This window comes from Zalophus californianus, chromosome 6 (assembly GCF_009762305.2).
Source record: "Zalophus californianus isolate mZalCal1 chromosome 6, mZalCal1.pri.v2, whole genome shotgun sequence".
Lineage (NCBI taxonomy): Eukaryota > Metazoa > Chordata > Mammalia > Carnivora > Otariidae > Zalophus > Zalophus californianus.
The window spans coordinates 26,196,097-26,211,500 of record NC_045600.1 but is presented as its reverse complement, the minus strand read 5'-3'; the positions used below and the strand labels follow the sequence as shown (position 1 = coordinate 26,211,500).

At 45.9% G+C, this 15,404-nt stretch overlaps 1 protein-coding gene across 3 annotated transcripts in view; it reads left to right on the top strand.

Moving 5' to 3' along the window:
- FLVCR2 (FLVCR heme transporter 2) overlaps positions 1–15,404 on the top strand; it is a 53,377-nt gene that overhangs the window by 17,215 nt on the left and 20,758 nt on the right. For all 3 annotated transcript variants that reach the window (XR_003515856.2, XM_027571616.2, XM_027571615.2), the window contains 2 exons: positions 11,460–11,601; positions 14,167–14,307. Coding sequence is in view for 2 of the 3 variants with exons in the window: in XM_027571616.2 (XP_027427417.1) it covers positions 11,460–11,601; positions 14,167–14,307 (283 nt within the window). In the remaining variant the exon portion in view is untranslated. The remainder of the gene's footprint in view (positions 1–11,459; positions 11,602–14,166; positions 14,308–15,404) is intronic.

Here is a 15,404-nt window from a genome sequence, read left to right as displayed (position 1 = left end):
TGTCCTTGTGAAGACATTGCCTTTTCTCTCTCCAGTGTTCCTCCTTCTCAGGGAAGAGGGTACCCCATTATCTGCCCCAGGAATGGCTAGTCCTGTATTCTCATGCTGCTCCCCAAAAACCCATGGCCTTTCCTAGGGCGCCCCCACCCTGGGCCAGATCTCTGTCCCTTGCAAATAACCCACACAGGCCCCTGGCCATCCTCTCTGTCTTCTTGAATCCTGCTTGTTCTGGATTGCATTCCCTCTAGCCAGCCTCCCCACATCTCCCCAGTTGATAGCAGGTAATATGACAAATGGGAGCCAGTGAACGAGGCTCTCCTCCTTTTGGCCTGTCCATCTCAGGAAGGACAGCCTTGGGTTAGTGGCCACACACTGTGCTTCTAGAACTCAGTGCTCTTACCTCTATAGCCTGCTCTTGGGAGCTATGGTATTTTTTGAGACAGTGCAGCACAACCTTTATTTTTTTATTGCACAAATGTTTAGTGAGCATCTACTTTGTTCTAAGCAGCATTCTGAGTGCTAAGGGAGAAGCAGTGAATGGGAAAGAAGAGGTCCCTGCGTTCACATTTAAGGAAGGAGAGATGAAACTGAAAGGCAGCAACTAACGGAGTGACTAATGGTGGGAATATCAAGCCAAGTAGGAGGGGAGGCATCTTCAGAGCAGGATATTAGGAAATACTCTTGTGTAAGTAGGTCCCTGAGTAACTCCCTAAATCATCGGGCCAGATCTGATGTTGCTGCTTCCTTGGGTCAGTGTGAGATACGGGTGGCTAATTGTTTTCCTCATGTGAGGCTTAGATTTCTTTCTCTTTCTAGATTTCTCCTCAGGATCACGAGGCAGGGTTAGTTAACTTGTGAAGTTGCCTTCCTAGGAAAAAGCTGCTTTGGACCCGCTCTGTTTCTGGAGGCACACCCTGTAGGAAGAGGAACTGGGTCTTCCATGGCAACCCACAAAACAATAATTCTTCCAGGGCCTGTCCCGTGAGTAATCACCTGGGTCTGAACTTCACCCCGAAAGTCAATAGGGGAGGGCTGTCACTCAGAAAGTCCAACCAGACTTAGAAGAAAATGTGGGAGGGGTAGGAGCATTTGTCATCATATGAACTCCTTTTAGGGATGACAGCATGTGACATCGCATGTGTTCTGGGCTGTTTACCACCATCTGTACCCAGGACAGTGGGACGCACCCGTTGGCTGCTGTGTGCGGGCGTCTGGGACAGAGTTGGTGCGAAGTGCCCAAGCACTTGAATAGAGCCATGCACATTGCCTACTTCCAGTGCGAAAAACTGGGAGAAAGCGAGGTCTGTGCTCCCCCACTCTGGCTGGCCTGGTGGTTCAAAAGATGCCCCCTTGTTTTTCCTCTTTAGCAACTGAGTCATGGGGAAGTTCTGTGAGCCTGTGGTCATTGGCCATCAGTGGTGTCAGCCGAGGGACCTTTGAGTGGTGAAGTCAGCAGTGACACGGGCCCTTAGTGGAAAGGGAGGCAGAGGAGGCTTCATGTCTGCTCTCACAGAGATCTAGACTGACCCTTTGCAGATGTCACCAGGAGGACAATTTCAAGAGGAACCCAAATCCCGTAAAGGAGGAGTGTGTATACCAAGAGCCTCCTGAGTTGATGACTGAAAGCAGGCACAGATATGGAGCTTGGCTAAAAAAAGAAATAAAGCTCTTTGTCAAAAAAAAGAAAAGAAAAGTTCCGTGTAGAACTCAGACCCTTCCTCTAAACTTAGCATCTTCTCTGTTTACAGCCTAGGGTACCTCTGCTCTTCAGTTACCTTGTACCCCCCAAAGATGAGGAGGAAACCCAGCACCAAGGCTGTAGGTCAAGATCACATACATTAGATAGCTTATAAGCTTGGTGATGCGAGCTCTTTGTCTCCTCCCTTTCTTTTTAGTACAACCATTTGGTGTTCAATCAATACTGAGTGTAGCTTTGACGGTGGGAAGTCCCATATTCCAATGGCCTCCATGTCTGATCTTCAGAGCCCTAAATTTGAGGTCTTCTCTGTGTCATTCCATCTCACTTCTGCTTTCTTGTTGTGGTAAACTCTCAGAATATAGCCAATCGCTACTGTGCTCAACCTGTTAGCTGCAGGTACTTGAGTTAGGTCCCAGCTGCACAATTCTGAGTTATCTCTTTATTTAGAAGATATTTCCCAAGCACCATTGCTGCCCTTGGCATTGTGCTCGGCGCTGTGTGGGGCAGAGGGAAGAGTCACAAAGGCAATGTTAATCAACGACCCTCTCCTCAAGGTGCTAACCATCTATTTGGGGAGACACCACCACCCTATGTGGAAAAAAATCCCAAACTAAGCATCACATAAGAATAAGAAATCACATAGGATCTAAGTAATAAACAAAATAGACTATGGCTGGAGGTACCTCTCATCTCCCGACAGCTAGACCTAGAGGGAGGTGCTTGATTTACAGAATGGATCATATAAGACTGGAGGAATTGTCAGGTGTTTGAAGGCACTCACTTCTGTGACATTCACCCTGCTTATTGGATTTGGAGTCAGCTAGCCATGGGTTTGAATCTCAGTCTTGCTATTAGAAGCTGAGTGTGACCTTGGGCAAATTAGACATGTCTTCTCATCTATAAAAACCAAGTTAGACATGATGATGCCAACTTTAGGGGGTTGTCGTAGGGATTAATTGAAATAACACGTGAAAAATCATTTAGCACACTGCCTAACACATAATAGGTGCTCGTTATGCATTAGTGCTCTTCCTCTTAGTCTAGTTAATAGCCAAGACCTGATCATTTAACCTAAGGGTTAGGGTACAGACTCTAGTACAGATGGCCTGAGTTTAAAGTCCAGCCTTATCACTTATTGTTATATGACCTTGGATAAACTGCTCAAATGTTACTTCCTCAAATTTTTCCCCCCACTGAATGCTCAATTTTTTAAATTTTTTAAAAAGATTTTATTTATTTGACAGAGAGAGCACAAGGAGGCAGAGTGGCAGAGGGAGAGGGAGAAGCAGGCTCCCTGCTGAGCAGGGAGCTCAACGCAGGGCTCGATGCCAGGACCCCGGGATCATGACCTGAGCCAAAGGCAGCCGCTTAACTGACTGAGCCACCCAGGTGCCCCTGAATGCTCAGTTTTAAAACAGGGATTAAAAGATTGTGCTTGTATGTGTGTATGTGGCTTAGTAGTGCCATGGTGACTCGGGCACGGTGAGTTCTGCTATCAGCTGCTATTACTGTTTCTTCCCTAAGAAGCAGGCTATCCTAATTTCTGTACCTGCTGCTTCCTGCATTTCCCTAACCTCTTTTCCCCCAAAGGACTGAAGAAGTCCAACAGTGTCTAGGTAGTAGAAGCCCCCAGGAGAGTCACAGATCTGAGGACAGACCCTGTGAATGGGGTGGGAGCCCTGAGGAAGTCTTGAGTTGACTAGCTGTGACCACTGTGACCTTGCTTCCTAAGTTCTTAGAGACCTCAGCTTAGCTTTTTAAATCCATAAAACCCCTTTGGTGAGTGATTTCCTCCTAAATCAATGGGATTGTTTTTGTTTCTGAAGGTCCACTACATCCTTAATCCTGATTTGGCCTTTTCAAAAGAAGCCAAAGGCTTGGGTTTGGGGATTTCAAAAATACAGTCATATGAGTTGGCTTTGCATGCACATTATTGCTTACCATGGCATTTCCTAGGAGCTCCCTGGCGTTCCTAGGTGGCGGGGGGCTCACTCTCATAATTCAGCTGGTGTTCAGATTCAGTGTTTCAGTGTCCCGGCACCCACCCCATTCTCCTTGCTTCTTTCTGGGGCATCCACAGACTCAATGCTGGGTCCAAAGGTGGCTTTCCTGCAGAGTGCCTTTACTCTGGCCTAGTACTGTATGTTTGGGACCCTGTTTACATCATTTTACCCAGATGTAGGTATAAACAGATGTCTAAGTGACATATTAGAATGTGCAAACGTGTGCTTCAATAGAACCATTTTTGTGGTGTTTAAAAGCCCACACCAGTACACACCGGGGATGGGCAGTGAGTGTTAAAGTCATCTCTGTGTGTTGTACATAATTCCCCACGTGTACGTGGTCTGGGAGACAAAGCTTTAGTGGTGGCCTCCCTGACAGTGGCCATGCTGTTGATGCCTAAGACACCCGTGTCAAGCCATGCAGCCCCAGAAATGTGTGGGCATATTTAGGTATGGGATGGAAATTAGGATTACTTCATTTTTAGCACATTTTAGTGCCCATAAATTCTGCATGGACTTAAATGACCCTTTGTGTAGTAACATTTTCTGACATTTGTCTCTGTAGTTTAACTCTTTTTTTTTTTGTTGTTTTTTTTTTTTTTAAAGATTTTATTTATTTGACAGAGAGAGAGAGAGAGAGAGAGAGACAGCGAGCGAGGGAACACAAGCAGGGGGAGTGGGAGAGGGAGAAGCAGGCTTCCCTCTGAGCAGGGAGCCCGATGCGGGACTCGATCCCAGGACCCTGGGATCATGACCTGAGCCGAAGGCAGACGCTTAACGACTGAGCCACCCAGGCGCCCTAACTCTTTTTTTGAAAAGATTTTATTTATTTATTTGATAGCAAGAGAGAGAGAGAGATACAAGTAGGCAGGCAGGCAGAGGGAGAGGGAGAAGCAGGCCTCCTGTTGAGCAGGGAGCCCAACATGGGGCTGGATCCCAGGACCCCAGGATCATGACCTGAGCCGAAGGCAGATGCTTAATGACTGAGCCACCCAGGCACCCCTATGTAGTTTAACTTTTCCTCAACCGTGGTACTCTGTGAACCTTAGCTTCAGATTAATTTTTAGATTGTAAGATCATTGCTAGTGTACATAGAGATGTGTAGGTTCACACGTGCATCTCGTCACTCATGATATAAAAATACCCTTGTGGGGGTGGCTTCGTGCTGTGTGCTTTAAGATTGCTCACGTGGGTTGATGGGCTTTAAGTGTGTGAAAATCTAGATTGAACCCCAATGTATCTTTCACGTGGCTCTGATTTTAAAAGGGCCTTCAATCATGTTTTTTGTTTTGTTTGGCTTGGTTTGGTTTGGTTTGAAGTAGCAAACTTTCTCTGAGAACTCCGTCTGCATTTAAATTTCCAGCAACCTCTTTCCCCAGGTCCAGGCTCACAGCTAATCTGGAAGGGGAGTGATGTGTTCCTGATATGCCAGTTAGCTGAAGCCTATTCATTTAACACCCATTTATTGAGTGAGCCCCTGTTCTGTTTACCAGGCATCAGACTAGTGTCAGAAAAATGGCAGAACACCAAAGGGTTAGAGGAGTTTAGGGTAAGGAGATCTCTCCTCACGAGGACCATCCAAGAAAACCCAGTAAAGGAGCTGATGTTGAGATGGGCTCTGAAAGATTTTTAAAAGAGGGAGGCCTTTCCAAGCAAGGAAGCTGCTTGCATAAAGGTAGAAACTAGACCATGAAGAGACAGGGAATCGTGACTCGTCCCAGTCCAATCTGGCTGGAGTACCAGGGACACAGCAGGAAGTGGGCGGAGATGGGCCTGGAAAGGTAGTTGAAAGTAGGTGAAGAAAGCCAAGAACAGCAGGCTGAGGGGTTTGGACTTCCTTCCTCCCTCTGAGAGTGCTGACTCCTTGGAGGTCCCCCCGCAGGGGCTTTGTGGCCAGTGCGGCGCTGAGGAATGTGCACCTGAGTGCATGGTGCAGGGCGGTGGAGGAGATCTCACAGTCGCCCATTCAAAGTGGGCTCCAAGGAGGGCTTGGGAAGGTCGGGGACAGAGTGTGTGTGAGAGGCCAGGGTCAGGGCTGACTGAGAGAACTGAGAAAGAGCCAGAAGAAGGAAGGCGCTGGAGAGGGAAGACGAGGAGACCCGGGGAGGGTGGTTTGTCCCACTGCTCTAAACAGACCATGCCTCTGAGGCCTGGTAGCCTTCCGTGTCCACCATTACTGTGAGAGGGTGCAAGGGGAGAACCGCGCCTGCAGCACCCCCTCGGTGCAAAACTTCCATTCAAAGGAGCTCATTTAGACCCTAGAACAACCGCGAGAGCTAGATAGTATAACTAGATAATGGTATCTTCCTTTTGTGGATTAGGAAACAGGCACAAGGAGGTTAAATCCACTTCCCACAGTCAGACATGTAATAACGGGTAGAGCTGCGATTTGAACTCGGATCTCTCTGACTCCAGAGCCTGAGCCCCTAACCACTGTATTAGAGTGACGATGTCTTCCAGGACTGCTGAGGTGGAAAGGAGGAAAGGTGAGGGGTTTGTTTTTAAATGTACGCAGCTTAGGTGTGAATTCCTTGAGGAGCAAGGTGAGCCCATTAGGTCACATTTGAAGTAAGACTTCAAGCCCAGGGGCTCTGTGGCAGGGAAAGCTGTCCACCAAGTTAGGGGACATTTTTTACCCTTGGCGCCAGGGAGCCAGCTCCTGAGAGCCCTGAAATCCCAGAGACATGCCCGGCCCTGACGTGGTGACTGTGCCCAAGGGAAAGGAATGAGGCAATGGCCCAGGAATGGCCCAACCCTGGCATGGAGTGGGCTCATCTTTGTCCGAATGGCAGGTATGCCCTAGGGGAGGAGTGGGCAGAGGAGGGGGTTAGTGAGTGAGAACCTGTTTGCTGAGGTGGTTGCCTCCTATCAAGAAGAACAGCGTCCATCTTACCAATGGCCAGGGACAGGAGGATGAGGTGCCTGGGACCCTAGCAAAGGATGCAAATGGGGACCAGCGGTCTGTCTCTGTTCCATTAGGACCAAAGGCCTCACCGTGGTGTTAACACAGAGCTCCCTGCCTTTTGTGGAAGCCCCAGGGTCCTCATTTGATGGTCTGGGCATCTTCATGGCCACACAGCATTTAGGAAGGCAGCTATGTGCCATGGTTCTGACTCAGTGGTGACTTGGGGCTTTGTTGAATGTCCCATTGTGGTTGGTGATGGGGATAGTGTTTCTGTGGATCTTAGAGGCAACATAATACATGTGTTGTGCTGTGCAAGGGATTAAGCGTGAACATCTTACCCTCTTAGATGCAGCCCGATGGTTTTCTGGGTTTCTTTTTGCTCTGCCAAATGCATAGTAAGCAAGAATGACAAGTAACGCATTACACACCGAATGGCATTTTCCTGTTCCCCAAACCACTCAGGCAGCACTGATGTGTTTTTGACTGTGACATTTGCTCTGGAAGTACTCATGACCGCTGATGCTGCAACAGTGTTTAGATGTCACCCTTGGGTTTGCAGAAAGGGCAACAAGAAAATAGGACGTGAGCACTGAGTATCCCAGCCTCCCTTTTCATCGTTGTATTCGTCACATTTTTGTTAAACGCCTTCTTTGGGGTGAAGTAAACCATAGTGATGAGACTCAACAGGCTCTGTATTCAGAACTACTGTGTGTTTAACCTCAAGCTCGGCTGCTTACCGCTGTGTGACCTGGGGCAAGTCACTTCACTTTTCTGCACGTCACTTTCATCGTCTGTAAAACTGGGACAATGTGACACCTACACCTCTCTTTCTGGGATTGTTTAGAGGATTGAGATCCTCCATGAAAAGCTCCATACATTTTACTGATTACTATTACATGCTAGGCTCTAGAGATAAATGTGAGCCCTGCCCTCCTGGAACTTACAATCTGGTTGGGGAGACAGATGTTAATTGAATAATCATGCAAGTATAAAACTACCTGTGTGCGGCTAACCTCAAATGAGACACCAGAGAAAGGTTCCGACCAAGTGTGGATTGAGCTCAGGCCTGAAGGATGTCTGCATTTCCTTGGTGAAATGGAGTAAGGAGGGCATTCTAGTCTGGTCAGAGGAAGCTGGTGCAAAATCCCTGTGGTCCTTGGGCATGAAGGTGCTGTGGACATTTTTTTTTTTTAAGATTTTATTTATTTATTTGAGAGAGAGAGAGCAAGAGAGCACGCACATGAGCACAAACAGACTCCCTGCTGAGCAGGAAGCCTGAGGTGGGGCTCCATCCCAGGACCCTGGGATCATGACCTGAGCCGAGTCAAAGGCAGACACTTAACTGACTGAGCCACCCAGGTGCCCCACTTTGGACATTTGAAAGATCGAAAGAAAGCCAGTGTGGCAGGGTCTCAGGGAGCAAATAGTTGACCAGGGCCAGATGACCCCTGGTGCAGAACTTTGTGGGTATGTTTAGGTTTTTACCTAATTTAAAAGCAAGGGGAAGTCACTGCAGGGTTTTAGTAGAGGAAGGACACAATCCAGTCACATTTTGCAAATATCACTGGCTGCAGAGTGGAAAATGTCTGGGAGCAGAGCCGCATGGAAGCCGTTAGGACACCCATGCCCAAAACTGTCACCCAAGCTCCCTTGATGGGTGATAAGGATAGCCCTACATATGAAAATATAGGTACTCAGGACGAATCCCAGACCTGTAAGGATCACAGTGGGGTCGGGGCTGGTGACCTTTTCAGGCAATGTTGGGAAATCCTGCTGTGGGTTCTGTCGAAATGACGAGAACCTAATTCCACTTTAAAAACAATTTTTAAAGAATAAGTTTCTGAAGAGTGAAGACTGGACTGGTTTGACTGTGTATTGTGTATTTTGCCCGTGACTAATATTTTGTTGAGGATGATAAAACTAGGACAAATGCTAGCACATAAACCAAGTCAAACCAGTTAGCGATGATTTTTAATCATTTTCATTCGTGGCCTGCATCTCGTTTTTGTGAGCGGCACAGGAAAGTTGCGGGCACCACCCTCCTGGGGCAGCATTCTTCCATCTCTTTGAGTTAATCTTGTACTGACTTGGGCTGCCGGTCTCTGATTTTTACCCTTGAGGTGTCCTAGAAAATTCACGACAGAATTTGAATGGGTGAGAATATAGGCTTCCGTGTTGACTAGTGTCATATCAACATTTCACGGGAGCTCAGGTTCTGGAGTCAGAATTGGCTTAGGAGGGCCAGCTCTTCTGCCAGCTGCCTGTGTGGCCTTAGGCAGGCTGTGGACCATCAGAGTTTCTCATTTTTGTCTTTGTTGTGAAGTTTCTTGGATTAAATGAAAAAGATAAGTGCTATTAAGTACCCAGTACATAGTAGGTGCTCAAGAAATAGCCAGCCATCCTGCCTTCTCCCCTGTAAACACTTTTTCCCCTTACCCCTCTGAATCCAATGTGGTTTGTAGAAAGAACACGGACCCTCATGGGCAGACCTGTGTGATATTTCCAGCTTTGTGTAGATAAGGTTTTTCCACCAGTGTTCATCCATTCATCTGTCCAACTAGCCAACATGACTGAGCACCTGCCAGGGGACAGACCGAAGAACTGGGAGCTGAGTAGAGCTGTAAACTCTCACTGAACACAGCTCTCAAGAAGTGGGAACAAATATGTCTTGAAAAACCAAAGAGGCAGCAGCTGACAGTCCAGTCCCTATGTTTTTGTTTTCCACACTGACCACAGAAGTAACTCCGAAGTCAATTTCCTTCTGAAGAAAGGGTACTGTGAGGCAGTGTTGCTGTCTGACCAGGTCACTGCAGGCCCCTACAGGTGACTGCTATGGCCTGCTGGCTGGAGAAGTCTTCAGTGCTGGAGGTGGGGTGGAATAGCACTCACTCAGGCCTAGTGTGTAGACAGAGAATGGAGTGCAATCTCTGAGGGATCAGGCATGTAGTGAAGAATCAGCTGAGAGGACTTACTTCTCAAGGCGGAAGATTACTGGGAATTAGGTTATCCTGTATCAAGGTCCTTTGGGGAATCACAGAGTCTTGGATGGTATCCCGTATCTTCCTTCATTCTTGCAAAAGGGACCGTTCGGGGTTCTGTTTAACACCTAGATCTCCAATACTGAAGTACGTAGGAGGCCAGATAGAACCTGCAGGGGGCCCTGTTTTCCAACTGTGCCCCTTGGTTTTATGGCTGGTTTTAACCCCTGAAAGTCTTAGAGACCAGCACTTAAGCTAGACTTAACTCTGGCAAATCGTTGTGACCAAGGATCAGATAAGACTCCAAGGACATGAAATATCTTCTCTTCTGGAGAAGCCTGCTCACTTGGCCCTTTCTCAGGGCTCTTAGCCCTGGAGAGACTTGTCAGGCCCAGTGAAGGAGGCCCTGGCCTGAGAAGCTAGGAGATCTGTTTTCTCATCTCAACTCTGCTAGAACTCCTGTGACCATGAGTGACTCACTTCTAGAGCTTAACTTCATTTAGCCTCCACTTGACCCTCTAATAATCAGGTTGCACAGATGATGACAAAGGAATTTTCAAAACAATAACATCCTATGATTTCAACCCATAAATATCCCCATTTGTGTTATCTTTTTGTGTTATCTTTTGTATCTGTTTTAAAGTCCCTGCCCCAACTAGATTATAAAGTTCCTTGAAAGCAGGAATCATGCCATCTCCATCTTGGTACATTGGTAAAATATCTAGCAGTGTACTTTTCACATAGTAGATGCTTTAAAGATCTGTTTGATTTATTGATTATATATTGGCAAATTTGGAAGAACCTTACACTGAGCCTATCGATGATGACTTTTGCGACTGTTCCAGAGCTGAGAACCACCATCCCTAGTGGCTGTAATTGAGAGGCTGGAAAAGCAATCAAGGTGGTCAACAGATAGGCAGCCAGTGAACGACGCTGTTATAGTGTGGCATGAAAGCAACTTGCCCTCTACCTGCAGTTCCTTTCAAGTACAGTACAGGAAAAGTGGCACATTAAGACAAAGGATTTACTCATCTTCCTTCACTTTGGGAATCTGAGCCTTGCCTGAGTTCTCAGGCTGTTTTCCGATTTCTGCCTTGGTATATATGCGTTGCAGAAGGGCTTTTGGGAGTTATGTCACAGTAAGCCATTACCAAATCGAGGCATTTCTGACCTTGGAAACACCCAAGTCACGTTATCTGTCAGGTCACTGGAGTTTGAACTCTGAGGCAGGTATGAGATGTTTTAATTCGTTGGCGTGTGCGTGTGCATGTTTATAGCCAGTTTTCATGTCCCCGTGTCCTGTGCGTGTACATTTACGTGGTGGCATGTGACTTCACACTATAGATGCTTTGTAAATTATGTTATTTACACAGTGAACTTATGTTTTCACATTTGTGAGTGGGGTAACAACTTTAGGCTTTCATCTACTGAATGCAAGTTCTTGGGGTTGTAGGGTGTAGGATTTTTCCGTCAGCCGGTCTCTTAGCTTCAGGTTAACGGATTCAGTGACATGAAAAATTCAGTGAAAAAAAGTTCAACGTTGTTTTATTCTACTATAGAGATATGGAAGTATGGGAACCATTGTTCATTAGTCTGCAGCTAGAGAAGAGCCAGCCTGCATTGAGAACCCCAACTATAATATTTTTCAGTAGGTATTGATAGTTAGGGTGGTCAGGGATGTGTTGTCAATAAAAAGAGTTGTCAATGAAAAGAAAGAGCTCTCTGGTATTTTGAGAGGGGGAAAAAAATCCCTGTTTGGGTTTTAAAGAGGACTGGGAGCTAGGGTTTATGTTTCTTATCAGGAGTCTCTTTAAATTTATTCTGTCGATTCTTGGCCATTGGAAACTGTGATTGATTGTCTCTGTCTTCTATAGCTTGGAATTGCAATTGGGTTCTTGGTCCCTCCTGTTTTGGTACCCAACATCGAAGACCGGGACAAGCTTGCCTACCACATCAGCATCATGTTTTACATAATAGCAGGCGTGGCTACTCTGCTTTTCATCCTTGTCATCATCGGTAAGGTCATTAGTAGACTGATGGGGGGCCAGGAGGCAGGGAGGTTCTGCTGACTTGGGTGGGGACCTTGTGAACATGGCCTTAGAATACCATGGACATTTATAGAAACTGGAGGTCAGGCTTCTAGTGGTCTTCAAATGTCTTAGCCAATAGCGTGCTAGCTGGTCTTGTGTACTGTGTTAGCTGCTCAGTAAAGGTTTAATTGTAATTAACCAGTTCCCCAATAAAACCTCACTAGAATTAATGGGTGGGCTGTTGATCCCCGTGTGGAACCCCGCTGAGTGCTTATGATATATACCCCGGACACTGTGCCAAGCGTGCCTGGTCTTGAATCTTGAGTGACGTTTTACCATCATCAACCCCATCAATCCCTTGTTTCCCACAGAGAGGAAAACGAGACTTCAGGGGAGTTAAGTCAATTATTTGAGATTAGTTAGCTAGTAAGTGGCAGAGAGTGCCTAACCCTGTCTAACTCCATACTCTAAATTTCTGGAACAAACCAAAACAAAACAATTGGCCCACAAACACTTAATACTCTCATAGATGCATCTGAGAATCCCTGGGGACCACATTTGTTGAGGCTTTTTAAAAAAACTATAAGAGGAATACATGCTCATTATGGAAAAATCTGGAAAATACGAGACAGCATAAAGAAAAGAATAACCTGGGTGCCTGGCTGGCTCAATTGGTAGAGTATGCAACTCTCGATCTCAGGGTCATGAGTTCGAGCCCCATGCTGGGGGTAAAGGTTACTTCAATAAATAAATAAAATAAATAATTAAAATAAAAAGGAATAACCATTAATTTAGACTGTACCAGTTAATCCCCACCAGCAACCTCAGATAACTACTATTAATTTTTATGTGCATGTACATTTGATCATTGAGATATTGGTTAATATATTTTATATCCTCTCTTATCGTCTGAGTAACATTACCTGTGCTGTGATAAATTCAGAAACAGTACAGTAGAGGCTTTTTCATTTTCAGGTAGTCACTCGTCTTTAAAGGTTATCCAGCTTTCTTCCTAACATTCCATCCCAACGTGGTAAAGGTCTCATTCTTCCCTGCTATCCTCACCTCCAGAGTCAGAACAGTTTTATGCCGTGCACCCCATTCCACGGTTCTCACCGAGGCATTCTCTCCCTCGGGGTCCAAGATGAGAAAGTTTGATGACTTTTCAAAGCTGGCAGGATATGTTGGGCAGAGGACTTGCTGTTTCTGGGAAGGGGAGAAGCTACAGGGCTATGGATAGCCGCAGGAAAGAACAGTCTGCCCAGGGACCCTCTTACTCAACCAGACCTTAAGTTTCAACTTGTAATGTGCCAGCTTCAAATGCCTGTGCTTAGAGCAGCTGAGGGCGTGGTTCTTTGCATTTGAATTCCCGAAGGTAAGACATTTCTCCATTTTGACATTTTATTATCAAGCCAGAGAGTGGCTAATTGAGTAAAGAACTGAGAAATCTGATCTAAATTCTGGTTTGTGGTGGCCAGGGTCTTGAACAAACCAGACAGAAATAGCCTCTTGCCTTGCTTTCTTTCCCCTGCTGCAAGGGGAGGTGAACGGGCAAGACAATGGATGAGTGGTTTCCAACGGCAGGAAGTAATTCAGGACTATTTCTGGAGAAGGAAGAAGCAGGGCTCTGAAGTTAGGGCTGGAAGGTTTTCTGGGTGGGGGACCTCTTTGATCTTCAAGAGAGTAAACCTCATTTCTAGAGCTTCCTCTAACTGGAAACAGTCTACTGACCTTTCAGGAGTGTTCTCATGGTGTGTGGAGAAGGCTACATGGAGCTTGCCTGGACCCAACTTCGGGGGCAATTTAGCCAAACAACTGGTTACACTTATCTGGCCCCAGAACCTGAACAGTGATCAGTGCTGTCAAATTGATTGTACCAGCTGTGCTGAAAATCGAATATAAAATGAATGGTTTTCTTTCCCTTCTGTCCTGTCCCTCCCCAGTCCTTCATATCACAGTGACCACTCCTGCAGGGGGATGTGTTAATTCTCTTGTCTTTTCAGGAGGCAGACATTAGACTCAGACCTTGACAAACTAAGAATGGACTTGAGGTTTTTTCAATAGAAGATCTTTTCACTTATTCAGGGAATATTCCTTGGCTGCCATGTGCCAGGCTCTCTGCTGAGCAGGGACACCGTCCCTTCCCCCTCGGGAGGAGCTCTGGTGCTAAGCCATTCACTGGGCTCACTAATCTGAAAGGCTCAGCTCTTGCTTCCTTTCTAGCCATGTATTACTATTATATTATTTTCCGTGCTCTGCGGTATGTTATTTGCTGATTTAGTATGGAACTCCTTGATCCTTGAACGCTGCCTGGGAGACCCAAGGAGTGCAGCCATTGAGAGGCCATGAAGAAAAAGTAAAGGACCTCACTCAGCCGCAGGTGGTGAGAAACAGCTTCAAGAAAGGAGGGGTTGAAGGATTTAATTGAAGAATTAATATTTCCTTTTCGAGTCTTTTTCTAGATGAGGGAGCCAGCTCTTGTCCATGTGTCAGCTCTGCAGGGGTGGGGTCATGGGGATTTGCAGTGATCTCTCTGTTTCTTTCCTTTCAGTATTCAAGGAGAAGCCTAAACATCCCCCCAGCAGGGCCCAGTCCCTGAGCTATGCCTTGGCATCCCCTGATGCTTCGTACTTAAGTTCCATTGTTCGGATCTTCAAAAACCTCAACTTTGTGCTGCTCGTCATCACCTACGGTAAGGTGCACGTGTGTCCAGGAGTGTATTTAAATTGGGAATGTGAGACAAGAGACCTGATGTGTCTGTGTGTCTTACTCTTTCCAAATCCCAAATGTATATATAAAGCTGTTGCTCAGGGTCAACCAGAGAGTCAGCTGTACCTCAGGGCCTTTGCATGTTCTCTAGAGTTCACCTAGAAAACCATTCCTCCCCATGTCAAGTTGTCTGACAAATGCCTGCTGATCCTCCAAGTCTCATCTGAGTATCACTCAGATGCTATGAAGTGACCTTTACCTCTTTTATTATGCTGTTCCTGGTACATCTTAACACTTAACCATTAAAAAAATTTTTTTCCAGGTCTGTCTTGCCCCTAGACTGTGAACATTCCAAGAGTGCGGATTTATGGCTTTTTATCTTTATATTTCCTCAGCAGTGGCCAGCCTGGAGTGGACACTCTAACATTATTTAGTGAATGAATGAATGAATGAATGAATACATGTATGAGTCTTGCCACATAAACCACTCCTCAGCCAATCATCTGTCATTTTATAACACTGATTCCTTTTTGACCTGACTACAAGACAGTATCCCTCTTTTATTTCACTTTTTTGGCTTTTGGTAAGATACATTTGAATATTTATGCATTAAAAAATTTTTTTTAAAGATTTTATTTTACTTATTGTAGAGAGGGGGAGAGAGAGAGAGAGAGAGAAGGTCCATGAGCCAGGGGGAAGAGCAGAGGGAGAGGGGAAGCAGACTCTGCTGAGCACGGAGCCCGAAACAGGGCTCGATCCCATGACCTCCAGATCATTACCCAAGCTGAAACCAAGAGTCAGACTCTCACCCAGGTGCCCCTACTAGTTAGTTTGTTTAAAATCAAGAGTCAACAGTTGTGTAACATGCTTCGTAACCATAAGAAAAAAAGAAACAAGGTTGGTTTGACATAATTTATGCTTACTGAAACCCCAGGTGGCTATAACCTTGTTTTCTGTACAAACCTTGTATTTTCTGTACAAAACCTTGTTTTCTGTGCAAACCTTCTTGCATTTTATGTAAATGTATTTACAACAGCATTTACTATGTCCCGAGACTTTTCGTATATGATTTTATTTATT